The sequence below is a fragment of the Labrus mixtus genome, chromosome 15 (genome assembly GCF_963584025.1).
Source record: "Labrus mixtus chromosome 15, fLabMix1.1, whole genome shotgun sequence".
Classification (NCBI taxonomy): domain Eukaryota; kingdom Metazoa; phylum Chordata; class Actinopteri; order Labriformes; family Labridae; genus Labrus; species Labrus mixtus.
In genome coordinates this window covers 14,755,493-14,780,750 of record NC_083626.1, presented here as the reverse complement: position 1 = coordinate 14,780,750, position 25,258 = coordinate 14,755,493, and the positions used below count along the sequence as shown (strand labels likewise).

General features: G+C 42.5%; 2 protein-coding genes across 4 annotated transcripts in view; both read left to right on the top strand.

Moving 5' to 3' along the window:
- Positions 1–218: 218 nt before the first annotated feature.
- On the top strand, positions 219–5,687 carry dhh (desert hedgehog signaling molecule). The gene is made up of 4 exons (XM_061058004.1): positions 219–510; positions 941–1,297; positions 3,687–3,948; positions 4,447–5,687. Exons 2-4 carry the CDS (start codon positions 989–991, stop codon positions 5,256–5,258), a joined length of 1,383 nt encoding a protein of 460 aa, XP_060913987.1. The 5' UTR covers positions 219–510; positions 941–988; the 3' UTR covers positions 5,259–5,687.
- A 3,433-nt stretch (positions 5,688–9,120) lies between these two features.
- kmt2d (lysine (K)-specific methyltransferase 2D) overlaps positions 9,121–25,258 on the top strand; it is a 32,293-nt gene continuing 16,155 nt past the window's right edge. Inside the window, exons 1-34 of one of the 3 annotated variants that reach the window (XM_061058688.1) lie at positions 9,121–9,341; positions 11,599–11,681; positions 12,013–12,124; positions 12,262–12,464; positions 12,586–12,695; positions 12,798–12,960; positions 13,274–13,445; positions 14,883–14,997; positions 15,364–15,542; positions 15,638–15,936; positions 16,078–16,197; positions 16,341–17,155; positions 17,278–17,391; positions 17,518–17,631; positions 17,742–17,846; positions 17,935–18,116; positions 18,389–18,553; positions 18,775–18,884; positions 19,024–19,065; positions 19,175–19,363; positions 19,468–19,635; positions 19,723–19,845; positions 20,371–20,492; positions 20,594–20,729; positions 20,840–20,923; positions 21,005–21,082; positions 21,181–21,339; positions 21,491–21,560; positions 21,676–21,914; positions 22,037–22,110; positions 22,253–22,303; positions 22,419–24,077; positions 24,175–24,345; positions 24,847–24,986. In XM_061058688.1, coding sequence (XP_060914671.1) covers positions 11,633–11,681; positions 12,013–12,124; positions 12,262–12,464; positions 12,586–12,695; positions 12,798–12,960; positions 13,274–13,445; positions 14,883–14,997; positions 15,364–15,542; positions 15,638–15,936; positions 16,078–16,197; positions 16,341–17,155; positions 17,278–17,391; positions 17,518–17,631; positions 17,742–17,846; positions 17,935–18,116; positions 18,389–18,553; positions 18,775–18,884; positions 19,024–19,065; positions 19,175–19,363; positions 19,468–19,635; positions 19,723–19,845; positions 20,371–20,492; positions 20,594–20,729; positions 20,840–20,923; positions 21,005–21,082; positions 21,181–21,339; positions 21,491–21,560; positions 21,676–21,914; positions 22,037–22,110; positions 22,253–22,303; positions 22,419–24,077; positions 24,175–24,345; positions 24,847–24,986 — 6,632 coding nt within the window. In that variant the 5' untranslated portion in view covers positions 9,121–9,341; positions 11,599–11,632. Of the gene's footprint in view, positions 9,342–11,003; positions 11,103–11,598; positions 11,682–12,012; positions 12,125–12,261; positions 12,465–12,585; positions 12,696–12,797; positions 12,961–13,273; positions 13,446–14,882; positions 14,998–15,363; positions 15,543–15,637; positions 15,937–16,077; positions 16,198–16,340; positions 17,156–17,277; positions 17,392–17,517; positions 17,632–17,741; positions 17,847–17,934; positions 18,117–18,388; positions 18,554–18,774; positions 18,885–19,020; positions 19,066–19,174; positions 19,364–19,467; positions 19,636–19,722; positions 19,846–20,370; positions 20,493–20,593; positions 20,730–20,839; positions 20,924–21,004; positions 21,083–21,180; positions 21,340–21,490; positions 21,561–21,675; positions 21,915–22,036; positions 22,111–22,252; positions 22,304–22,418; positions 24,078–24,174; positions 24,346–24,846; positions 24,987–25,258 lie in introns of those variants that run through there. The other 2 variants (XM_061058686.1, XM_061058687.1) reach the window with 2 other exon arrangements.

The window sequence follows — 25,258 nt, the reverse complement described above, 5'->3', positions numbered from 1 at the left end:
GTCATGTGCCTTTTAGAAGTTTTAGAAAATGAAGGATGACTTGCAAAATGCCACTGATTTAACTTGAAGTTTAAAGTGGAAAAACACTATCAGTATTTATACATTTCATCATTTCATATTAAGGGTGGTGTAGGGTATGAGTGTGTATGTGTGGGGATGGGGAGGGGAGGGGGGGTGTCATTGTGTTAACATTAGAAGGCTAATCATATGTCCTTTGTCAGGTTGAATTGGAGGCGTGTGCTGTAGCAGTGGGAGCGCGCAGAGGAAGGGAGGGCAATCTTGTCCGGACGCTAATAAGACCCAATGGCTGGTGCAAGGTGGCCAGGAGCTCTGAAACGCGACAGAGGACTGTGGAAGAAGGAGAAGGGAAGGGGAAAAAAAAAAAAAAAAACTCCAGAGAGACTTTGGTGGATGGACAAAGAGGATGAGAGCGCCACAGTAGCGTCTGTGCGAAGTGTCTGTTTGGCTTTTGGTGTTTGTCGTTGAAGGAAATGCGTGGAGAGAGACGCGGTAAGTGACTGGAAAACCACGGAAAACACCTGCGTCAATGCTGGTACCTGCGAAGGATGTGTGAAGATGAATTGCAGTCACCAGGAGGCTTAAAAGCAGCTGAAAATTGGGGACATTTTTATGTCTGTTGCTAATTGTTGTTTTTTTTAACAGCAAATGCCAAATTATGCTACAGCATTTTGTAGCTAATCAGATCTTGAATTGGGCTAACTTTTGATCATAGCAACAATCACAACATTACAAACTCAGAGTAAGACCAACTTTTTAAATACTGTTAAGCTTTTTTCTTATTTAATGGTTAAAAAAAGTACAAACAAATCCAAACAAAACTAAGTTTTTGCATTTCAATATTATATCTAAAACAACATGATTTAGAATTGACCTTTTTGACCCTAATTCACCTGCTTCTGTCACACACCTGGATCTGCAGGCACCCTGAGCCACTGACCCTTGGGAACTCCAACCCTGTTCCCACCCAATGAAGCAGTCCTGGTGGGCCCACCTGGCACAGCTTGGCCTGCTCGCTGTGTGGACCTGCATATGGCTGGTCCAGGGATGCGGGCCGGGCCCGGGGTACGGCGTCCGGCCCAGGTCAAGGAAGCTCACAGCCATGCACTACAAGCAGTTCTTCCCCAACTTCTCCGAAAACAACCTAGGTGCCAGCGGGAGAGCAGAGGGCAAGATCACACGAAACTCTGAGCGCTTCAATGAGCTTGTGTGCAACTACAATCCAGACATTGTGTTCAAGGATGAGGAGAACACCAACGCAGACCGCTTCATGACCAAGGTGAGACATATATGTCTTCGGGATTTAGTCAAATGGGATCACAACTTTCTGAAATTGGCTGACATGTTGGAGAGGGGGATTCACACAGACAGATGCTCTAACTTGTCTTTTTGGACATGTACAAGCCAATCTCTCTAATGGATGATTGATTTACTGCAGTCACATGAAGTAGGCAGACCACAGTTCACAGCTCATACCCTGCCACCCAGCATGGCACCTTCAAATCAACTCATATTACATCATTCATTGTTATCCCCCGTACTACACTGCCTGCCCTTACCAGGCTCTTAACACACAAACAAGTGTTCAACACAGAGTGTGTACGTTTTAACTAAACTTCCCCTCCCTTTTTTTTGAGATAAGAAGATCGGGATGAAATTCAACACTAGCCCTTTTAAAGAATGTGCTCCCCTTCAGGAACACTTCCTTTTAATCTTTAACCAAAGTCTTTGTTATTGCAAATAAGTCTATTCCCTGTGACAGGTTCTTAGAGTGCCCGAAAAGAAGAAATGCCCAGGCGCTTACACTTCAGTTTATAATGTTTAACAGGCAATGCATCCAAATTCACATCTCAATCCTAAAAGATGCTCCGTGGCTTAGAAGACGTCTGCTGAATGTGCCATTTCAGGACACTCTGTCATACTCATTCAAATGCTGTGTTGTTTTTTTTTGATTGTTTAGGATATGGATCTGTTTTCCTTCCTCTCCCAAGAATGATTGTTCATGATTCAAAATCTGTGGTTGTACGTGTGTGCCCCTACCGATGCCCAGTTTTGAGTGTGTATGTGTGCATGTGCCCGTCTTTTGCCCAGATGTGAAAGACGCTCTTTGTGTGTCATTTGGAGACTCGGAGGGGTCGCCTATACAAAATTCCCGCCTGCTGAAGTAATGGCACCGTCGGAAAAGCGACTATTGTAGTTCCGACAATGAAACGCCTCTCTTCAATGGCATTGCGAGAAAAAAATGTAGCCAGTTTGTTTTCTGTCCCTCTCTCTTTCTCACTCTTGCTGTCACATTCCCAAGTCCGTGCCCATACATTCTTCCCCTCTGCCCTGCGTCTTTTGTCCCAACCTCAGCCCTGCACTACTCTGCTTTCTCCTCACCCAACCTCCATCACTCCATTACTTTCTCTCAAATCAGTTTAAGCTAAAAGAGAATACGCATGCAGGAGTGGACAATGAGTTAATTACCTCGACTGTTGACGTCCTTGTTTTCCAGCCTGTTATTTTGTGACAATGCTGACACCCTAACATCACAGCCCACGTGGATGTTAGGAGTCACTGTTCACATTTCTGATCAAATGTCTCAGGGGTGAAATAGACACTCATAACTGGAACGAACTGGAAAGTCAGAGAATGGCCTTGATTATTCTGTCACCCTGTCAGAGGAATGTGCCAAACTGGCTACAGTAGCTTTGTTCTTGTACTCTGATTGTCCGAGAAGGTTGGGATGGCATTTAAGCACAGTCGAGGAGGAATTGTGTGGTAATGTCAGCAGACAAACAAACCTGGAAGACAGACAGTGCGGAAACTCTGGAACCTTTTTTTTTCTCCTGAGTTGCACTTAAATCATGCTGTGCATTGATGTGTACAGTAGGCTCACATACTCTACATGCCTCTGAGACACTTAGGCTTAACAGTTACACGAGTTAATAAATGACTATTGAAGCTTAAAAGCTAAAAAGTTCATATAAAAGTCCTGGTTAGCCAGATATATTTTGGTGTATATATATGATGAAGCTATGAGCGAAACATGTTTGAAAATGAAGTATGAATAAAAAGAAGAAGCAATTCAGCCTTCTCGTGTGCGGTGAATCCAATTATTTTCTATTGGGCTGACGTTTCCTGCACTCACCTGCACCAAGTCAGAAAACCTGTGCTGTGCACATGGCATCGACTTTTACAGATATATACATCTTTTCTTTTTATTTAAATGTCAACCTGAATGTCCTGTACAAACAAATTTACTATTAGAACAAGGAAGAGGATGACACCAAAGAGAAAAAAAACACTTTACGCTACAGCCCTGATGACAATACATTTTTGAAGCTGATACCAAATCTTGATAACTGGGAGTATAAAATATTGTTATAAAATATTGATTTCAAAAATAGATTAATTACAGAAAATTATGTGAATGTTTTAAATTTGGTTGAAGATAAATGTTACCCTTGTATGTAGTGTGTGGGAGAGACAGACACAGACACCAGATGACCTCAGCAGACACTTTGTGTTTCTGCACTGCTTATTCTACTTTCCAATTGGCTGAAAAATCTGCTGATCGGGACAAATATGTGATAAGCCAACTTTCCCAAATATGTTGATTGTCATGAGTTAAAAGTGTCTTACACTTAATTTCCTTCCTTCCCTCTGTTTTATTCTCTTCCCAGCGCTGCAAGGACTGTTTGAACAGGCTGGCGATTGCAGTGATGAACCAATGGCCTGGGGTTCACCTTCGTGTGACGGAGGCCTGGGACGAGGATGGTCACCACCCCGCTGGCTCTCTGCACTATGAAGGCCGGGCAGTCGATATAACCACAGACGACCGAGAGACGGAAAAATACGGTCTTTTAGCCCAGCTGGCTGTGGAGGCGGGCTTTGACTGGGTCCACTATGAGTCTAAATATCACATCCACTGCTCAGTAAAAGCTGGTGAGTGTAAGGAGGCAGCTCAAATAGTTCCCAAAGCAGTTAACGTAGTGAAATGAAATGGATTCAGTGTGAAGTAGAATTCTCCCAATATTCATCTGGGATACTACCTAAAACATGGTATCGGTATTGGAAAGTATGCCAGTCACCGCAGCTATCAAACACCATAAACATCTCCTTAAAATGAGCAGGTTTCATAAAAAATACTTGTTTGTTATGGACACAATTATTATGTCCATAACAAACAAGTATAGTACAGTGATACTAGAGAAAAAAAGTATGTTTTTTTTCTCCAACATTATGTATATTTTACTTTATCCCACTTGTATCTAAGGGTACTTGGTCTGAAAAATCTACTGTAGGTGTCGGAATCAGTATCACAAAATATATTTTTTTATTGGATCGTTAACAATGTAAAGAGTTACCAAAGGAATGTTATCTTTTTTTCATTATGTAATCTTGTCTTGTCTGTCTTTTCTTTTCCTCTTCCTCTTCTTGCAGATCACTCTGTTGCAGTGGAAAAAGGTGGCTGTTTCCCCGGCTGGGCCAGGGTGACTGTGGCTGGAGGGGTGCAGAAGAGCCTGTCCTCACTGGCACCTGGGGACAGAGTCATGGCCCTATCTGGGACAGGCCATGTGGTGTTTAGCCAAGTCCTCCTGTTTTTGCACCGGGACCAAAAGAGCTGGTCCACTTTCCTGTCTCTGGAGACAGAAGACAGGCAGAGGCTGACGCTCACTTCACACCATTTGGTCTTTTTAAGCCCAAATTGCCGACTGGACAGGGATGAGTACCAGGCTCAGTTTGCTAGCAGAGCCAAAACAGGAGGCTGTGTTCTCATCCACACAGCAGAGGGTCAAGTATGTCCATCTCGAATCATCTCGGTGTCAGAAGTGGAGAGTGTGGGAGTATATGCGCCCTTGACAGAAGCTGGGACTCTGTTTGTTGACGGGGTGCTGGCATCCAGTTATGCACTGGTAGAGGACCACAGACTTGCACACTGGGCATTTGGACCTGTGCGACTCCTCTCGTCATTTAAACAGCTCATTTTGGGGGACACAGGACATACACAGCAAAGCACAGACAGTGAAGCAGCTAACCCTGAGACTTCATTGCATTGTAGCACTTCAGTCACAAAGGACAGAGCAGATAGTTTTATGAATAATGACATTCTTAACAAACGACACAACCTGAGTCAACCTCTGAGGATGGAAATAAAGGAGAAGCACTCTTTACAAAGAACATCAAATGTGCACTGGTATGCTAGAATACTGTACAGTTTAGGATGCATCTTTTTCGACTCACTTCGTCCTTAAAAGTCTATAACCATGGATTTTCATGTTGCACTGATAAATGTTACTAGTTTGATACACTAGCGCTGTTCTTTTCTTTAATAAATTAAAAGAACTGAAGGAGCTTGCTTCCAATTTCATTGTTGTTTGCATTATAATGTAGCATACTGACTTACATGCTAATACTGATGTCATGTTTTATGAGGCTGAGTTTTATAAACAAAACTGTAGTAGTAGAAAAGAGTTACATAGCGTATATGTACAGCATATTTCTTATAATTATTTTGGTTATATATGTGGAAAATTGTATTCTACTGGGATAGAAATTAATTTTCCAACCACAGAATTTTTATTTTTGTACCTTTTTGAATCATAATATATAACTGTTGCATTTAACCATTCCACTACATGTATTGATTTGTCCTTGTGTAATAAAACAGTTTAAAATGTCAATTGAATAAGCTGCTTTGTTCTTCAACTCCAGGACATTACTTGACTCTTAAACTGGTTTGTCTTTTCAGTTTGTTTTTTTTTGTGTGGAAAAATTTGAGACGTACACAAAAAGGTCAGACCTGAGGTAGAGTAACTATATGTACATTGCTATGTTCAAGGCCTGCCGGGTTAATGAAAAGCCCAGACGTACTTAATATTCCCCTGACTGTGCCACTTTGACTTCAGCACTGACAGACTTCAACAGATTGTTTCCTGGAGGGCATGTATCTTAAAGACAGTTTTGATGATATCCATTGAACATTTCTGGTCAGAAGTACCTGGTCATTGTCTCCACAGCGTTCAGACTCATTCAATCCTTCCACGGTTTGTCTACTTGTACATACATTTTTATAGATGTGTTTAAAGTGCAGTTAAACATATACAATTGAACCTTTCTTTAATATGTATTTTTCATGTAAATTCAAAGCTTTTAAATAATATGAAGCTGTATCACAACATCAAGAGGTTATACACCCCCTTGTGGAAGAACTGATTTAATGCCTGTGAAATACATGTTACTGTATGTGTTGTCCATACAAAGCTAAACTATAATAAAATGTAATTTAATCATCTTCAATTGTATATGTAAATTGATACTTTATTTGTAAACTTCTATGTACATTGATGTGTTTTTCATTGGTATCTTTGCCGAGGACTGCAATTGGAAAAAACAAAATAGCAAATATTTGAATTTTGTTCTTCCATTTAAGTAATCAGAGTAATGAACAGACACAATTTTCATAAACCCCCCCCCACAAACAGACCAAATGTGTCCCTCTAAAAGTAGCCCCAAGTGTTTATGTTCTGTTGTAAACATCTGTGGAGGTATTGTAGGGGATTATCCTTCAGTTACAGGAGGCAGATGGGAAAGCAACCCCACTGCTGACCGACCAATAGGAGAAGCAAGTAATCCTAATACCACCCTCTATTTACATCCATGAGCCAATCACACACTGTCCTCCAAACAGTCCCCGGCCCCTCCGAAATCTAATCCAATCTTGCTAAAGCTGAATGGGGAGTTAACTAATCCTGTCAGTGGGACCAGTAACAACCTATTTTCAAAATGAAAAACCTGCACAATGAGGCAGTGAAAAACACATATTTTGACCAACAATATGCAGAATTAAATCATAGCATTGAAATATGTGCGTCTAAAATCAGGCCAGCGTCATCATCTGGCTCAAAACCTTTTATGACAATATGTAATAAGCCTTGAATGAAAAAGATGTACCAGTGGAGATTTGTCATGTGTTTGCGAGGACAGAAGTGACACAAAATATCCACAAACCTTAAAGGATATCCTGACATGTGGCCCCTGAAAAAAAAAGTCATCCATATTTTCTTTATCAAAAGAATAGATATATGAATTCAAATGTGATTAAAATGTTATCTTTCGACTAACACTTGTAACTTTTTTTCTCCTCTGGTCTCTCCTCAGGGGGGCACATTTGTATTACCACAGAGGTTTCTCTGTGCAGGGTCAGTTGCAGATCACCCTCCTGCAGCAGGTGGTCGTTTACTACTAATTTAGCTCACACGGCAATTGACATTATCCTTATGTTACTTATAAGAGTTAAGTTATAGCCAAAGTAAGCTACTTACCTAACAGTTGAGTGTTTTGCTCAAGGGCATGAGAGACGATATACAGTATAGCTGGTGTGGATTAAATCTGTGACTGTGATGGTTACCCAACCTCATTTCCCGAAAGTTCACAGGATCATTTCAATGACATTCAAGCTTCGCCACATGTACTGCCTCAGGCTTTTTGTTCACATTGTAACCAGTAAAAAAGGATGACATGATTTAAGATTTACGAAGTACCAAGCAAACAGGTATGAAAAACAAACTGTCTGCTTAGTCGTCTACAGAACCAAAGGAGGCTATTATTTTTTTCCCCACCAGAATTTCCTTTTGGACTATGGCATCCTTATAAAGGGAGAGCAACTTCTTCTCTTATGTGTGCGTAAGAAATGATAAATGCAAGGTGTTACACATAAAGCCAACATGAAATCCTCGGTTATCCAATGATCCAGAGGCAAAATGATGAAGGCCCATCAAAACACCACCTGCCATGGGATCAGTGTTAAAGTCTCTAACAGTAGCCTATCATTTGATTGTATTTCACCTTAAATAGTATCAGTTTATATCATAACTTCAATATCCACAAACCTGAAGAAGTAAATATTTACCATTGACAATGTAAAGCCCTTCACTGCACTGTTGATTGTTTCAGTAAGGGTTATAATGTCATGTCTTCTGAAAGGTTGATCATGCCAATATTATTTTTAGGCTATATATTATTGTAATGGCAGTTATTTGATTAAGAGTAGGCCAAATAAAAAAACACACAAATAGGCTACTTGCCTGGTATTTAGGTGGTAAAGTGTCTGGAAAAATAGGTTAAACGATGTGGTGAAAAATTGCACAAAGGTTGCCGACTGAACCGACTCAAAGCAATAAAAAGTGGCGTAGCATATTCTGAGTACTCAACCAGGATTCATCTCTGATCCCAGTAGATTGAAGGGCATCTCTCCACAACGTCCACACTGGAATTTGCAAAAAAACATAGAAACAGAGACGAAATCAGCAACAATTAGAAAGCACCGTGTAATATCAAGATTGCGACTGACAATTCAACAAAGCAAAAGTCGATTACTCTACACAGCCTACATGTCAGAGCAGCTGTGGTCCGACAACCAAAACAATCAAATAAAAATGGCTTCCATGGATCCGAAAATATAATGACTTTATATCTGATATCAACCAAATGTCTGTTGTCCGAGTTTTGGAGGATTAACATCCCATAACTGTGTCGTATAATGATCAACCTCACACAAAAAAAATCGTCGTCCAATGCATGCATGATTTTCAAAAACATTTTTTTTACATGCATTCTGCAATAAAAACACATCTTCCCTTTTTTTTCCTGTAGCATTTATTATTTTTTGACGTAGTTATTAGCTATAGTTAGCACTGCTAGCCACTTGTGTGTGTGCTGGCGCAGCTCTGCGAAGTGAAGAGCTGCAAGTGACCCAAAACAAGGCCACTAAATGCAAAAGTTGATCTGCAACAATTAAAGTAGAATGATGTTTTGCAGTCGACTCCAGTTGAATTAATCGTTTATTATGTGTCTTGTTGGCAAAGTTTGGTGCTCTTAATTAAGGTGCACTACAACTTGCAGTAGGTTTTCATGACCTCTCGATGAGATTCCAGCACAGAGGCTATAGTAACATTTAGGTTATTAGCCGATAAGCTAAATCCACCAGCAGTGAGCCGGATAGTCACTGGGCTCGCTGCATGAACCCGGGGATCCTTGTTGAAGACTTGTCTCGGTGCTCGGTAGTTCCCCTGCAGCTCACTGCCCCCTCGATACAAACATCTAGTTGATTTGAATACAGTCAAGTTGCATAGCTTTATCCAACTAGTTCAGGAGCTAGGTAGCGCCGCTGTGCAGCCTTGCCTTCCTGCCGACGTGCACTTCCCCCACTCTCCCTCCAGCCGGCTAGCCGCAGCGTTAGTCCGCTACATAAAATGAAGCGACCATCAGCATTTCGGGAAGCTGTGGGGCTCTTTGGATTTTGCTGATGTACGAGGAGACATCATTGTTTTGTAAAGGTGAGTTGTCCCTTTCCGCGGAGGTTATTGTTTTCAACTTGTTTGGAACAAAAAACACCTAAAGACACACCAAACCCTGACCTTTAGTTCGGGGGGGGGGTAATGTTAGCTCTGCTCTCGGCAACACTTTAGCTGTTAGCTTCAAACAGATGGTGGCGTCTACTTGCTGGAGAACTCGCCGTGATACCTGGATGCTAACTCAGGTTGAAATATGTTCTTCGTTAGTTGTTTTCAAACGTGTGATTCACGGACTCGCTGGTTGATTATGTTTCATGTACGCGCGTCAGTGCGTAAGATTGGACTTATTTCTCATAGTTTCACCACCTTCGGGACACTTTGCTGCTACGTCACCATTGGTAGTTGTTGAGTTTTGCGTATCAGCCCGTCGTCAGTGACATGGACGTGGCTATTTTCTGGAAAGAACCTCTCCTTTGAAGTCGATGTTTACATTGAGGAATACTGCTTAGCTTTGCAATTGTTCAACTATAAAACTGTAAAACTGCAACAAAAAACCTTTTTATCGTGTTAGTTGACACGAAACACTTTGTTGTTTACATGGAATATATTTGTATATCTGTGCACATTAACTTAGCTAGTCGGGATGTGGAGACGATAACTTGACCATCATGTCATCACTTTTGTTCAATACAGTTTTTACAGAATGAGCCTTTAGACATCGATAAAACACGGTGTTGTATCTTTGTTTGACTTGGTTGTTTTGTCGAGAAGAAGAAGAAGAAGCAATGGACTATAACAAGGATGTTACACAGATTGAATAATGTTTCTCATCAGCTCCATAAAGTCTCTAATAAATACCTTTTTCTGTGTGTGTGCAGAGCAGAACATCTTTTTAGGTTTTGGTTTTCAGTGCAGGTCAGGTGTGTCTTTTTTGTTTTGGGAGATTTAGCTTCAGTTCTACCTTTTTAATGGAAGTCAAAACACACCTTAATGGTTTAAAAAAAAAAAAAAAAGATGCATACACATTGATTTTGATTTTATATGATAATATGCAACATTTAAGTTTAATTTGTCATTAATTCGTCTGCTTTATGCGTTTAGAACAACAGATAAGCAATATCCACTGTCAGGGATCTATTTTTATTGCCTCCATGGGACATTTCGAAACGTGTTGTGTTATATCATTATCTTACAAGATGCTTTTGTAAGGTTATGGCAGCAGTTTTTTTTTATTTAGTTGCCAACGCTAATATTTCTCTAGAAACAGCAGGATCTATATTTTTAAAGTCGTAGTCGTGATTGTTGTATTGTATTTTGAGACCGGCAGCATCGCTTAAGGTACGATTCTCCCGTTGTTTCCAAACATTTTCAACATAATATAACACATCGAGGTGTTGCTGTCGCCTCTGCTGTTTGTGTGCTTAAAGGAGAACACCTTGCAAATCATGACCATTTTTAAGCACTTCTGTTTATTAAATGTTAACACACTGGTTAGTACTTCCTATTATATGGTACGTTGATCAAAACATGCTGAGCCCCCCACCCCCACCCCCCTCGTCCTGCATTGTTTGTTTTACAATATTTCTGTTAATGGCGTAAATCTCATAGCGGAACTATGATGCGAGCGGCAGAGGTTCTGCACGAAAGGAGCCCCGTTGCAACAGGAAGTTCTACACACGGAAGTTGTGTTTTCTTTGTGTATCCCGATTTATGGTTGTTTTATTTAAGAAAACATCATTTTGGTTTTAACAGTTTGTGCTCTTTGACGCGGCTGTGTCACCGATTTGGACTATGCATTGCTTGGTAAATAATAACTTGACTTGTAAAGCGGTTTCCGATTGGTTAGTCTCCTGTAATTCTTGCGCTTTTCTCATGAGTTTGAGGGATAGCTCGACCGCATTAGTGCTAACGATGGTGCGAATAACCCTTAGACCGTCTAAAGTGAGGGCATAACAGCCCAAATTAATTTGTTGTTTATCATGAGGTTGATTGTAAAATTAGGTTTTAGGTGAGAAGGAATTGTGTTTATTGTGGGGTTACAATAAAAGATGCATTCCTTTTTAAAAAAAAGATAAATACAAATGTTAGATAATGAGCAATGCCTTTTTATGTGTTGGTGACCTGCATAGAACATAGCTGATAACTTAAATGTAATGCATTTAGTATTTTTTTTAATGCATTTATTGGTTCTTGCAGTAATGAAGAACACTTTGGTAATGACTTGGCCATAATCAGTTGAGTAATATGTTTGAAAGTTCTTCCTCAGGATACACTTTTAAAATGGATTCTTAAATTGCAGATCTCTGTCAAGGAGGTCAAAATCAGTAAGGGGTATGGACGAGCAGAAATCAAACTGCGAGGAGAATGACTCTGAACCAACAGGTAATATACTTTGCTTAAAATGTTCTCCACGTCCCAGCTTCATTTATTAGAAATGTGAACTACTCTGCAGAAAGATGAATATCCCTGTGTGCCTTTTGTCTAAAAAAAAAGAAGAAATTCACAAGCGTGAAACAAAACAGATCTTTTAATTTTCTCACATAATAAATTTAATAATGAAATATCGTAGAAGCGTTGACAACGGTGGGGCAACAGATGTGATATAGTTATTTCACCACAACAGATCAGTCAAATTTGGCTTGTTGATGTTTCTTATTCCATTGTGTTCTACAGTGTTTCGCTTACAGTAAGGGTTTCTTTTTTTTTTTACCAGCTGATGACAGTGCCCCTTCAAAGCAGCATGTCTCCTCTGAAGAGGAGTCGAAAACCCTTCCTGCTCCTGACGACGTGTCAGGTGCTCCTGCTGCCTCTTCCAATCCACCTATGTAAGTTTTTATTTAGAGAGTAAAGCTTATTGTGCCCGTTGTTGTGATATTCATCCCAAGGATCTGTCCATTTTTAGCACTTGTAAAACTGAATCTCTTCTGTGTTGTTTTTTTTTCTGGCTTTTTGAATGTGGCAGAGAGAGCATTCGAGCCTGTGCGCTTTGTAACTGTGTGGAAAGGAGCCTGCATGGACAGAGGGAACTGAGACACTTTGGGCCCTCTTCTGAGCAGCAGACCCTCAAGCCATCAACTTCCCCACTGCCACAGCCTGGGAATGATGATCTGTCTTCCATTGGATTTTCTCACTCACCATGTTTGGCAGCACTCTTTAATGACTCAGGTTAAATTCAGATCATTGCATTATTATATTTTTTATCAGTGTACAGTTTTTGGTAAACATAAAATGTTTTATTGTTGGTCAGTATTTTTTCTAATATTTTTTTTTTTTTTTCAATCAACAGAGGGTTGTTGGGTTCATCACTGGTGTGCAGCATGGTCGGAGGGAGTGAAACAATTGGAAAATGAGGAGCTGGAGAACGTGGATAAGGCCGTTATCTCAGGGACACAGCAGGTAATTTCACTGTCTTTAGACCTAGATTTTATGTTATATATATGGAGGGAAAATAAGGGTTTAAAACTTCCTTCAAAAAAATCGTACTTGGTTTTGTTTCAGCTTTGCGATTACTGCAAAAGACTGGGTGCAACCATTCCATGCCATGCTGAGGGCTGCTCACGGTTCTACCACTTCCCCTGCTCAGCAGCCAGTGGATCCTTCCAGTCCATGAAGCAGTTGGCCCTCCTCTGTCCAGAGCACATAGAAAAGGCAGAGGAGTTGGGTAAGAAATCTGAACATCTCTCTCAACATTTTTTTTCTGTTATTACGAAGGCAGTGTTCGAAGTATAATAGGGTGTTGAAGCTTTTGAACAATATGCACATGTCACACAATGTCAGCTTGCTGCTCATCTTCAAATATAAAAGATCACTGGTTATCGGCCATATTTTGACTGCATGCTTTCTTTTCCAAACAAAACATGGCCTACTACCTAGCTGTCTACCCTTTGTAAATTCCCTACGTACATGAGGAACTAAGATAAACTCTGCTTTGTGTGTTTCTCATATCAAATCCTATGTAATGTTTTTTATTACAGCAGGCGAAGAGTCCTGGTGTGCAGTGTGTGACTCTGCAGGGGAGCTTACAGACTTGCTGTTCTGTACGGGTTGTGGCCTACATTATCATGCGGCCTGTCTGGAGATTGGTGCCACGCCCATCCAACGGGCGGGGTGGCAGTGTCCAGAGTGTAAAGTGTGCCAGACTTGCAGGTGAGTCCATCTTCTTGGGTATAACTGGATCCTTTGAGGTCAATTTTTTTGTCATTTGTGTTATTTAGGGATGCAACAATACAGTCAGCCCACGGTTCAATACGTACCTCGGTTTTTTGGTCACGGTTCACGGTTCACGGTTCACGGTTCGGTTCTGATGGGCCGGGCCGGTAAAATGTTTCCAGTGTTAAGTGTTTTAGGCAAATTTTACAGAACATCAAGGGATTTAGAAAGAGAGCTACTTTTTTTCATTTTAAAACTACTTATTTTACTTTGAAGCAAAACAAATTCAGGTGCTCTCCTTTCAGCCTATTGCAAAGTCAGATTAGATTTGAACATGAAGTAAACTACAATTAGCTCAATGAATGTCAACATAAAAGTGCATTGGTGGCATACTGTCATGTTTCTCTTTTAGTTACGATTATCGCTCGTCTCTTATTCTTGTAATGTTCAGTATTGTAAATATTTTGAGTATTAACAGCAGCTCAAACGATTTAAGAACATTTCAAAAGAAACGTCACACTGAAGGTTCAGACGTGGTTTATGACCAGTTTAGAGTTTTTAATAAGAGCAGTGAGGGTGATGCGCAGACGCACAGACAGAGGAGCACTCAGTTGATGTTGAAAGACATGAGTTAGTGAACAGACAGCAGCCTGCCATGTAGTTCACATACTTCACTGGTTAACATGTAAACTGTAGAGCACATGATCAATTTCACTTTTTGTTTCTTGTCCGTCCACTTACATGCGTAATGGCACGTTCCCCGACTCTCGCTCACCCGTATAGCTCTCTCTCTCTCTCACGTTCGCGGACCCACAGTTATCTTTTAATGCATGTTTTTGACATAATGAGGGAGCGAGGCTTTCGGAAAAAGGGCGTTTGCGGCCGTTAATATACCTGGACGAGTGGGAAACACTGCGCAGTACATGTTTTCCAGGCGCACACGCTCGCTCCACACTATCAGAAACTGGTCTATAGTGTAACGCTACTTGAGCCATGACTGTAGCCTGTATGATCTATAAACTGTCACTGTACCAGCCCTAGCGGCCCTTCAAGCCCCTGGCTGCTCCACACTGCTCGCCATGCTAAAAGTAATGTTATTGTCAGCGTCACCAAACTTTAGTGCGTGGTGATTGGCTATTAACTCACTTGGCGGCCAGGGTTTCCTCATCCCTGCGCGCTGACTCACAGGCACACACAGACACACACACACACACACAGAGCCAATTTAGAGAGAAATACAATGCGCGGAAACTAGTTAAACGTCAAACCGTTAAAACCGCAATTCAAAGTCAGTATTGAACCGTGGATGCCGTACCGAACGGTTCAATATTTTATTGAGAATTGTTGCATGCCTAGTGTTCTTGTAGTTTAGCTCTTTCTCTTCTAATATACAAAGCACTGATTTATAAATGGCCTGAATCTTCATTTTTTCAGACAACCAGGAGAAGACTCCAAAATGCTTGTTTGCGATGCCTGTGATAAGGGCTACCACACCTTCTGTCTCCAGCCTGCTATGGATTCTCTTCCCTCCGACCTATGGAAATGCAGAGTAAGGCCCAATTTACACCTTGAATTTAAGACCAATTTGTGTAGTGGTGCTTATTGACATATGAAGCAGGCATGCTAATGCAAAGTGTGAACACTCTTACTCAAGCGTTGTCCCCTTGTGATCAGATCTCTGAAACCACATGTTGATACCAGGTGTTAGCGAGATCCAAGTCACATTTGTATTTGAAGACAGTGGAAAGAGATGACTTTCTCTCTGCAACCTAGTTTTAAAGCTTGCTCACTGACTTATTAAAACGGAATCATCTTGTTTGAAATGTATGTTTACCACAATATTTGAAAATAATATTTGTTTACTTCTTCAATTGATCCGTTGAACCTGTCATCTTCCTCACTGATATTTTTTCAGAGGTGTCGTGTCTGTATGGAGTGTGGTGTTCGAGGACTGGGGCTGCCAGGTTCGGCCCAGTGGTTTGATAATTATGCCGTGTGTGAGGGCTGCCAGCGTCACCGCAGCACTATGTGCAGCGTCTGCAGCAAAGCAGCCAACCCATCTGTCACTCTGCAGTGCTGCAGCATTTGTCACAGGTTAGTTTAATGCACACATGGTTATGCTTTTATTAATGTAGTTATCATGTGGGCTTGAAATTCAAATTTATTGGATGTTTATTTCACTGTCTTAGGTGGATGCACAGTGAGTGTGCTTTACCAGGGGAACTTCCAGAAGCAAAGTGCATTTGCCTGCTTTGCAAGGAGTACCAGCAGCAGCCAATCACTCAACCACACACAGCAGTGAAACAAACCCGAGAGGCGCCTGAAGAGACCGTTGGGCATGTGGATTTGGTGGAGATGACAATCCAAAGTGATGCAGACATGGTGACAGAAGAGCACACAGACTTATCACTCAAAGAGGGAAAGAGAAGCACGTCGGAGCTGGACCCAGGTGAAGCAGAGACTGACAAAGAGTCACCTATGGACTTGGGTAAGTACAAGTTTAACATTACATATAAAGCACACAAGACAAGTAAAAAAAAAATTGGATCATTAAAGCAATGTAACTTTTTTTATTTCTATATAAAAAAAAATTGTATATATTCATAAGTTTAATTTGTTTTGATCTCAGGGGCAGAGTCTGAACCTGTTGAGACAAGAGATGATGGGAAGAAAATTGCAGAGGAAGAGCTGAAGTCAGCAACTGAAGAATTAACTTCAGAGGTTCTCAATGCTGCACATGAGTCTAAAGGTAAACTCAGGATACACTATATTTATACGTACTTAAAAATGAATACAAAGCAGCACTTTATTTGTATGGGGATGTGCTGTAACTAATGATAGCTTTGAAGATGTTGACACTATTAAAAACGCATTCCTTTATCTCAAATATAGAACCTGCAACAGCAAAACAGGGGGCCTCTTGTCTACCTGCTGATGAAGAGAGAGCAGAAGACACAGCGAGCTGTATGTCCCAGACAACCCCTTCCCAGGAGTTTTCAGGAGAGATACTCTCTAACAACCATAAAGGAGAGCAAACATCTGTGTCACACCACGGCCCTGAAAGTATGGAGGTGGAGAAAGAAGAGGAGAAGCAGCAGGCCACTCCCTCAGCCGAGCAAGATGTATCACCTGAGTTATTAAAAAGTGGCTCTGATGGCATGTCTGTCACAGAGACATTAGGAAAGGATCCACCAAAGTTACCAGCTTCTCCTGCCTCTGTTGACGAAACGGAGGATTTGCCAATGTCTAACCAGCAGGAAAGAAGTCCGTGCCCAAACCCCCTGTCCCCTTCTCCTCTTTCTTTATCAGTAGATACTCGAGAGGCCCTCACTGCTGTAGACATGGAGGGGAGGTCACTACCTCACTCTGAGGAAGAGGATGAGGAAGATGAGGATGATGAGCTGATGAAAGAAGGACATAATGACGACATAAAGCAGGAACTTCTTGAGCACGACGTGAAGCCTGAACTGCTGCTGGACGAAATGTCCAATATGAGCCATGGAGATGAGAGCAGCAGTGGCTTTTTGGGCTCTCCAGGAGAACCTGATCCTCAGCTCTCCATGGAATTTGGCCTTGTTCCCGCTGGCCACTCACACACAGACAACCTGCTTACTGAGACCGATGACTCGCTTCCCTTTGAACCCCTCAGAAGTGACAGAGAAAAGGTGAAGCGAAGAGGATCCCCAGGCCGCTCACGGGTCAAGCAGGTAAGGTCACCATGGATTTGTTTTTGTTTTTTGAGAAAATGTATAAACAGTTAAAAAAAATTTTACCACAACTGTATTCACAAAACAACTTTATACTGAGTTGACCTTTCCTCGAATTGTAGGGGCGAAGCAATAGTTTTCCTGGGAAGCGAAGACCTCGAGGGGGTGGTGGAGGGAGAGGGCGTGGTGGAAGGTCACGCCTTAAAGCCATGGCCTCCTGCATCGATGCATTCTTGGTAAGTTGGATTTTGTTCAGTATTCTGAAAAAAACAAACAAATTCTATAATTTCTTCCATTAATGGTATAGTTGTATCACTGCTTTTCATGAAATATTTCTGCATTATTATTGCTCTTTTCCACAGCTAAGCATGACCACAGACACTGGAATAAGTAAGGAGGAGGAGGAGGAGGAGGATGACACCATGCAGAACACAGTGGTTCTTTTCTCAAACACTGACAAATTTGTCCTTCTCCAGGTACAGTTTTTGTTGGAGTGTGACATTTATAATAATGCTGTGACATTTGCTGTTGGCAGTTGTCACTTCTAAATGCAAGCTAACAGATTATTGGTTTCTTCTTATTTTAGGACATGTGTGTTGTATGTGGCAGTTTTGGAAAGGGTACGGAAGGGCAGTTATTGGCTTGTGCTCAGTGTGCCCAGTGTTACCATCCGTACTGTGTGAACAGCAAAGTAAGTGCACGTTAATACTGGTCATCTTTTTTTTTTTCCTTCCCAGTCTTTTGAAATCCAGAAAACTCTAACCTAATTTCTCCTGTAGATCACCAAGACGATGCTCCGTAAGGGATGGCGATGTTTGGAATGTATTGTATGTGAAATGTGCGGAAAGGCTTCGGACCCCTCCCGACTGCTGCTGTGTGATGACTGTGATGTCAGCTATCACACTTACTGCTTGGATCCACCCCTGCACAATGTTCCCAAGGGTGGTTGGAAGTGCAAATGGTAAAAAAAAAAGAAGTTTTTAAGAGCACAATGTTTCGTTCAGCCTTGCAGCTTTGAATGGGGTCAAATGAAAATGAGTGCATTAAAATTTGCATATTATGTAAAACACTTCTGCCTCAGTCCTGCATTAGTAATTCACAGGCCCAACCCTCCGCCTCTTGCTACCTCAGGCACAGGACAATTTTTACACTACTCTCACTGGCATCTGTGTTTTTTAAATCTTTTATAAAAGCTGCATTTTTGTTGAAGTTAGCTTCACTCTTTGTGTGCAGGTGTGTGTGCTGCGTGCAGTGTGGTTCCAACACACCAGGGTTCCACTGTGAGTGGCAGAACAACTATACCCACTGTGGCCCCTGTGCCAGTCTCGTCACTTGTCCTGTATGCAGGGAAAACTTCATGGAGGAGGAGTTGCTGCTGCAGTGTCAGTACTGTGATAGGTGGGTGCTGCTCATTAGAACCACACACACACACACACACACACACACACACACACACACACACCAGACTTAGGTATTCATGAGACTGCAGCTAATGATGACAAGCGGGGAATGGATTATTTATGATTTTTCACGACATGAATTATTCTATAGCATCTTTTGATTTGCCGTGTGATTTGTGAGGAAAAGTAAGACCAATATATTTCTCGCTGTGTGTGCAGATGGGTCCATGCAGTCTGTGAAAGTCTGTACACAGAAGATGAGGTGGAACAAGCTTCTGATGAGGGCTTTGCATGCACATCTTGCACCCCATATGTTCCAAAACCTGTGGGTAAGTCTCAGAAGAACACTAAGACTGAAGACACGAAGACCTTTTGATTTTAAAAAGAAACACAGCATATTCTTGTACGCACTGATGACATTGTTTTTTGTTGCTTTCTCCCCCCTGCTTTTGCCATTTTTCACAGTAGTAGAGTCAGCCATTATGGCTTCAATAAAGATCAAAGAACCAGGTTAGTGCGTTTTTAAAAGTTCATTTTTGTACTGACAAACAAATCTTGTGTGGTTTGCTGTTATTTGTTTTATTGTTAGTCAATCATATATGCTGTTGTCACTTTACAGAACCCCAGTTTTACAGGTTGGAGGGTGTGTGGCTGACAGAATCTGGTATGTCCCTGCTCCGGAGCATCTCCATGTCTCCCCTACACAAGAGGCGGCAGCGTCGCTCCCGTCTCGGCACTCTGTGTTGTGAAGGAGGTCCTGATGGAATGGATCTGAGGGATATCGAAGGCGACGGGGAGGATGGAAAAGGTTGGCTCTCTTTCTACTCATCCATTGGTGTATGACCAACAACATGATGCATGGGGCATATTCATTTCAAATGTTTTGCTAAAGCAGTGGCACTGTATTTGTAGGCTGTGGGGAGCCCATGGAATGTGAACCCAAGATGGAGAACCATGGGAGCCCTTACAGAGAAGCTGGTGCTGAGGGGAATGAAGGGATGGCTGACTGCGATGGTCTCAAAGGAGGGGCAGATGAGACAGAGGATAGCAAAAAGAGAAAGCGAAAACCATACCGACCAGGTAATATACCCTGAATAATAAACAAACACTTGTTACATCCAATTCACAGCCATAACTAAATATGTTTTAATAAATTGGCAATCTTAGGCATCGGAGGTTTCATGGTGCGCCAAAGGAAGTGTCACACACGGATGAAGAAAGAGTTCTTTGCCCAGCTGGCTGGAGAGACTACGTTAGATGGACAGCCAATAGAGAGAACCATTGATGAAGGTGAGTGACAACAGTACAGTAGCGTTAGAATTGTATTTCACACAATATTTACTTGATTCAACAAATTCAATAATTAGAACATATCAAATGAAGTAGTAGTAATATGCAGGATAATTCCAGTTGTTAGTTAGGAAAAATACAGTTGAAACTGTTTTCCAGCTTTTGACAGTTTGAGCCTCTTCTTGGGGTCTCTCGTTCTTAGAGTCACACTACCCTTTCATTAAGAGCAAACTGCCTCTTTTATCTGAATAAGGGAAACTTGTGGTGCTGTTAAACTAGCTAATGTAGGGGTTTGCCAAAACAAGCAAGGTCATCCAGCAAAGAAGTTGATTTCTTTTTCTTTATTAGATACAAAGTCCAGAGTCACATTAGTGGTCTATTTCATTATTTTAGATGGGGCTGTTCTGGTCTCAAGCCATCTCATCATTTTAAATTATTATTATGCATTACTAGTGGTACTGTGGCTGAATTTGTTATTTACGTTTTGTAAATTTGTTATACTGAATATTGTTGTTATGTGGATAGGACCCCACCCTGACACAGATAACATAATGGATCCTAAACCAGTGGAGGGAGAGGAACAAGCCAAGAAACGTCGTGGCCGGAAGAAGAGCAAACTAGAGGACATGTTTCCAGCTTACCTCCAGGTTTCTAGCCTTCCTTTGCCCCATTATTTATACGTTTGAATCTTTGACGTAGCCATTGAAAATGTCATCATCTTGTGATGTCATCATCTTGTCCACTGCAGGAGGCTTTCTTTGGGAAGACATTAATAGACTTGAGTAAGAAAGTTGGGATGTTACCCCAAGGACAGAGGCCCAGCTCGGGCCTCGTCCGCCCTTCGTTACCAGCACCTTCAGGGGTCAACACTACTGCTCCAGAGAGTAAGAACACTAACTTGACCTTTGATGTTTGAAAACTCTGCAAATTATTTTAACACAATGTGTGGAAAAAGTGTGTGCAGGGGGGTAAACCTTTGTGTTTCTCTCAATAGCTGAGGCCAAGGATCGTGTGATGAAAGTTTTTCCTCTCAAGCAAGAGGGGGGTGAAGCCTTCCAGGCTCAGGGAGAAGGTGCAGGTAAGTGACTGTTTGGACACTAATGCTTTTGGCTATTATAATGGTTAATTATAATTGTCTTTTATTAAAATGCATTTTTAGGAGTTTCTGCACCATCCTCATCGCTGAAGGACCAGCCATCAACCGATACTCTTGACTCTGATGCAGATAAAAGTGAAGGTAATCCCTTAAATTAGATATTGGCATATATTGTACGCTGCATTAACAAAGTTCTGATGTGACCGTCATATATTACATGGTGTTTTCTTTCATAACAGGTCTTCCTCAAGGGGTTGAAAGTCTGGACTCTGAGCAGTTCTTCAGGAAGGTCCTGGGAGTGTCAGACGGCTCCTCTTTGGGTGGCATAAAGCCTATCCTGGAGGGCAGTAAGGGAGAACTCAATCGTAGCGCTCTGCCGCAGAGAGCTCTCCTCTCAGGTCTGTGCTACAGGATGACTGCATAAGATCCTATCACTTTCCCATTTTAAAGTTCAATAGAAGAAATGTTGTATTATAGGAGATTTCTGAGGATTTGCAAGGTACAAAGAAAGTTTGTCTTTTATTTAAAACATGGAAAAATCCTTTGCAGGGTCCCTGCCCTCAGCTGGAATGATGGATGCCTTTCCTGGCCTTTCTCAGTCACCATTCTTTGACATGCGGTAGGACCAATACTAAATTATCTGGATTTTCTTCAGTTATAACTGTGTCTACTAATGTTCTACCTTGTTGTGGAAGCTGATCATTTTATATAAGACAATTCCCTCTTGTTTATAGGGACCGAGGAGGACTGTTCAGTCCAGATGGTGGTGAGGAGAGCCCCTGGGCCACTCCCTCAACCCCAGCAACCCCCTCTTCCCCACCAACCCCCACTGAAGCAGAGGGTGATGGGCTTTCCTACAACCAGCGCAGTCTGCAGCGCTGGGAGAAAGATGAGGAGCTTGGGGAACTCTCAACAATTTCCCCTGTGCTTTATGCCAACACCAACTTTCCAACCCTCAAACAGGACTACCCAGGTATGTGTTGAAAAACATTATGAACATGTACCGCCTATTGTATGACCAAACAGTCAAATTAAGGTGTACTGTATATCACTGTTAGCTATTGAGCAATTATAATAATGTCTCTACTGTCACAGACTGGGCTAGTCGCTGTAAGCAAATCATGAAGATCTGGAGGAAGGTGTCAGCTGCTGACAAGGTCCCATATCTGGTAGGTTACTCTTTGCATGATGCATCTTCAATTATACCATGCTGTAATTCTCATGAACCCATGTTTGTGACATTCAGAAAAAAATGTATCCTCTTCAAAATGTTTTGGTTTTCTAATCCTAATATTTTATTTATTACTGTAGCAAAAGGCCAAAGATAACCGAGCTGCTCAGAGAATCAATAAGGCACAGAAGGTGAGTTTAAGTATCAGATCAGCATCCTTTTTTTGTACTATCAAAGTGAATGGAAGATTAAGTACCTTTCATGTAGATGCAGCATGTTAATGTTTCCTCTGAACTCTTCTCAAAGCAGGCGGAGAGTCAGGTGTGCAGGCCAATCAAAATAGAGGCAGGACGTGTGAAAGCAGAACGGCCCAGCTTACACCTCCAGATCCCTCCTCCTTCAGGCTCTACATCAATCTCTTCCCAGCCCAGCTCTGCAGAGAGCCCCTATCCCTTCCCTCCAGATTCAGGATCATCCTCTGTCTTTTTCTCAGATGGACCTGTTAAGACCCCAGGGTCAGCTGAAATCCGGACAGATCCCTTAGCCAAGCTGCCTCCTCAGTCGCCTCACTCCCACTCCCACTCCCACTCTCACTCTCACCCAACTACCCCCTACTCCCATGCTGGGGCCAGCCCCTTGCAGGCCTCTTCCTCAGGTTATTCCGCTTCCGGCCCACCGGGTCCTCCTCAGGGACGGCCAGCCAGTCTTGGCCCCTTTGACATGCAACCAGGAACTCCTGGAACCCCCAGACGGGCTCAGCAGGTTGACCCCTATTTCAGATCGCAGCTGCAGCAGCAAAATCAACATCAACAGAGTCATCTACCACAATCACAGCAGGGCTCTCAGGAGTCCCTAGGACCTCCAGAAAGTCCTCATTCAAGAAATGCTGGGCTTGGGGAATCGCCCATCTTCTCCCCATCTCACAATATACACTATGGAGACCCATTCAGAAACCAGCAAGGGATGGTTCGGCCAGATTATGGTTCATCCCCGTCACCATCTGCAGTGGCTTCCTCCCCTGCCAGCACAGGGCAGTTCAGGGCTGATATGAGTGCACCTTCTCCACGTGCCTCCTCAGTTGGAAGACTTGACTTATCCACTGGCTCCCCTGCTGGGATGCTGGAGTCTGGGGATGGTTTATTTAAGGCACCTATGACACCCCGAATGCACCAAGGGGAGGGTGGACTTCATCCTGGAGCTTCCCCTAGCCACCCGTCTGAGGGTTACAGGCAGTCTCCCTCCCACTCTTTCTCTGATCCACACACTCAGCCATCGCTAACTCCAAGACCGCAGTCGGGTGATAATTGTTCCCTTGGACCCCAAAGACACCCAGGAGGTCAACAGGAACTATGCCCTAGGGTGCCCTCCAGCCCACAGTCCCAAGGCAGCTCTCAGTCTCCTCACACTCCTGGTGGCAACTCAAATGATGGTTACTCTGTCCAGTCACCTGCAACCCCCCGTTTCCAATCCCCAGACCCTTGTTCTCAGCCACCTTCACGGCCACAATCCAGAGATCCCTTTGCTACTATCCCCAAACCTCCTCGCCCCTCCTCTGCCGCCCCAGAGGGAACTGCAAGTTACAAAAGCTCACCTCCTAACCAGCAACCTCCACCCCATCCTACCAACACTTCCATTGGGGATCCTCTCTCTGGTAAACCATCCACACCTCCTACTTTCAGCCGCAGTCCCAGCACTGGAGGCTTCCAAATAACCCAACAACAGAGTCAGATGTTACAGGGTCAGCTTCAGCAATCACAGGCACAAACTCAGCAGACTATGGGGGTAGACAGCTTCAGCTCCAGGGGGCCACCTTCCTCTGGATCTCACGAACTGCAAGCTGTGCGTCCTCCAGATACACCTCATCAGTCGTCTTTGCCAGGCACCCAAGAAATTCCTGACATTTCAGCCGGGCAAGATCCTGCTTTGGCAGGCCTTAGCCCTTCTGAATTGGAGAAGCACAGACAGGTAATATTAGTAAAAGCCACTGAACAATTATTTACTGTTCCTTAAAGTATGTTGCTGATCAGTGCCTTTGTTTTTCTATTGTTAATGTTGTTTTTAGCGCCAGAGACTGAGGGAATTCTTAATAAGGCAACAAATGCAAAGAAATTCCATTCGACAAGAGAAGGAGGCTGCTGCGGCTGCTGGCAGTGCATCCCCCGGCTGGGCTGGAGGGGAGATAGGAGCCTTTCAACAAGACAAGGTCCACAGAGCACCACCACCCTATCCACAGGTAGAAACCTTAACAATATTCTACAAACCTTGCAAATGTAAACAGAATGTTTTTATTTATTTTTTTAAATAAAGAAGAGGTTATCATATGTCAGGGGTACAATCCCAGCAAGTGTCTGCTCTGGTAAAGACCTCATGAACAATGAAAAACTGATATATATTATCTTAAGTTAAAGATGCATTATCTTGTGACTGTTTTTCAAAACCTCAAACAAAAGGAAGGAATGGCGGGAGCCCAGCTCCTCCTGTTTATTGTCCACTAAACAATAATACCGTTACCTTGTAGGGTAGCGCACACACACACACACACACTGTGTAGCACACACTCTAGGGCTGCATTGGAAGGGGGATCCTGCAGGTCCTTCAAATGAGTGTGTGTTTGAATGAGGCAAATTGTAAATACCTGTGCATATAAGTGATTAGTAAACCTAACTGTTAACATTTTCTTTAAACTCAAAAGAATGGTCCATTTATCTATTCTGGCTGTTTTTACTTCCTCAAGGATCGTGTTGCTGCTACTACTGCTGGAGCTCAGGCTTCAGTAGCAGGGAAGATTCCCATGGCTATTGGGGGTATGGAGGACAAACTCATTCGCCCACCACCTACAGGAACCCCTGCCATTATGGATCCCAGTGCACAAAGGTCAGTAAAGTAACAATTTGTGTGAAACAATGTGGGATAACTGCTTCCATAATTGGACAATTTCCTTTACTAATAAAACAATGGTAACACAAGAACTTCTATGATCTGTTCATTTTGGTTAGTTACAGAGCTAGCATATGTTTAGCTGCATACAGATCCAAACACAGATATTCCTAAATTGTGATTAACATATGTAAAAGTAAAGGCTCCTAGGCAAGTTGAAGTTGTGGTAGCTGCAGATTGAACTATTTCCCAGGTTGAAGGTGGCCACA

Bases quoted from the DNA above. Each gene is read 5' to 3' on its own strand.
- dhh (XM_061058004.1), top strand. From the start codon at position 989: ATGAAGCAGTCCTGGTGGGCCCACCTGGCACAGCTTGGCCTGCTCGCT. The intron at 1,298-3,686 runs GTGAGACATATA...TTCTCTTCCCAG, and splicing joins CAGACCGCTTCATGACCAAG to CGCTGCAAGGACTGTTTGAA. The intron at 3,949-4,446 runs GTGAGTGTAAGG...CTCTTCTTGCAG, and splicing joins CCACTGCTCAGTAAAAGCTG to ATCACTCTGTTGCAGTGGAA.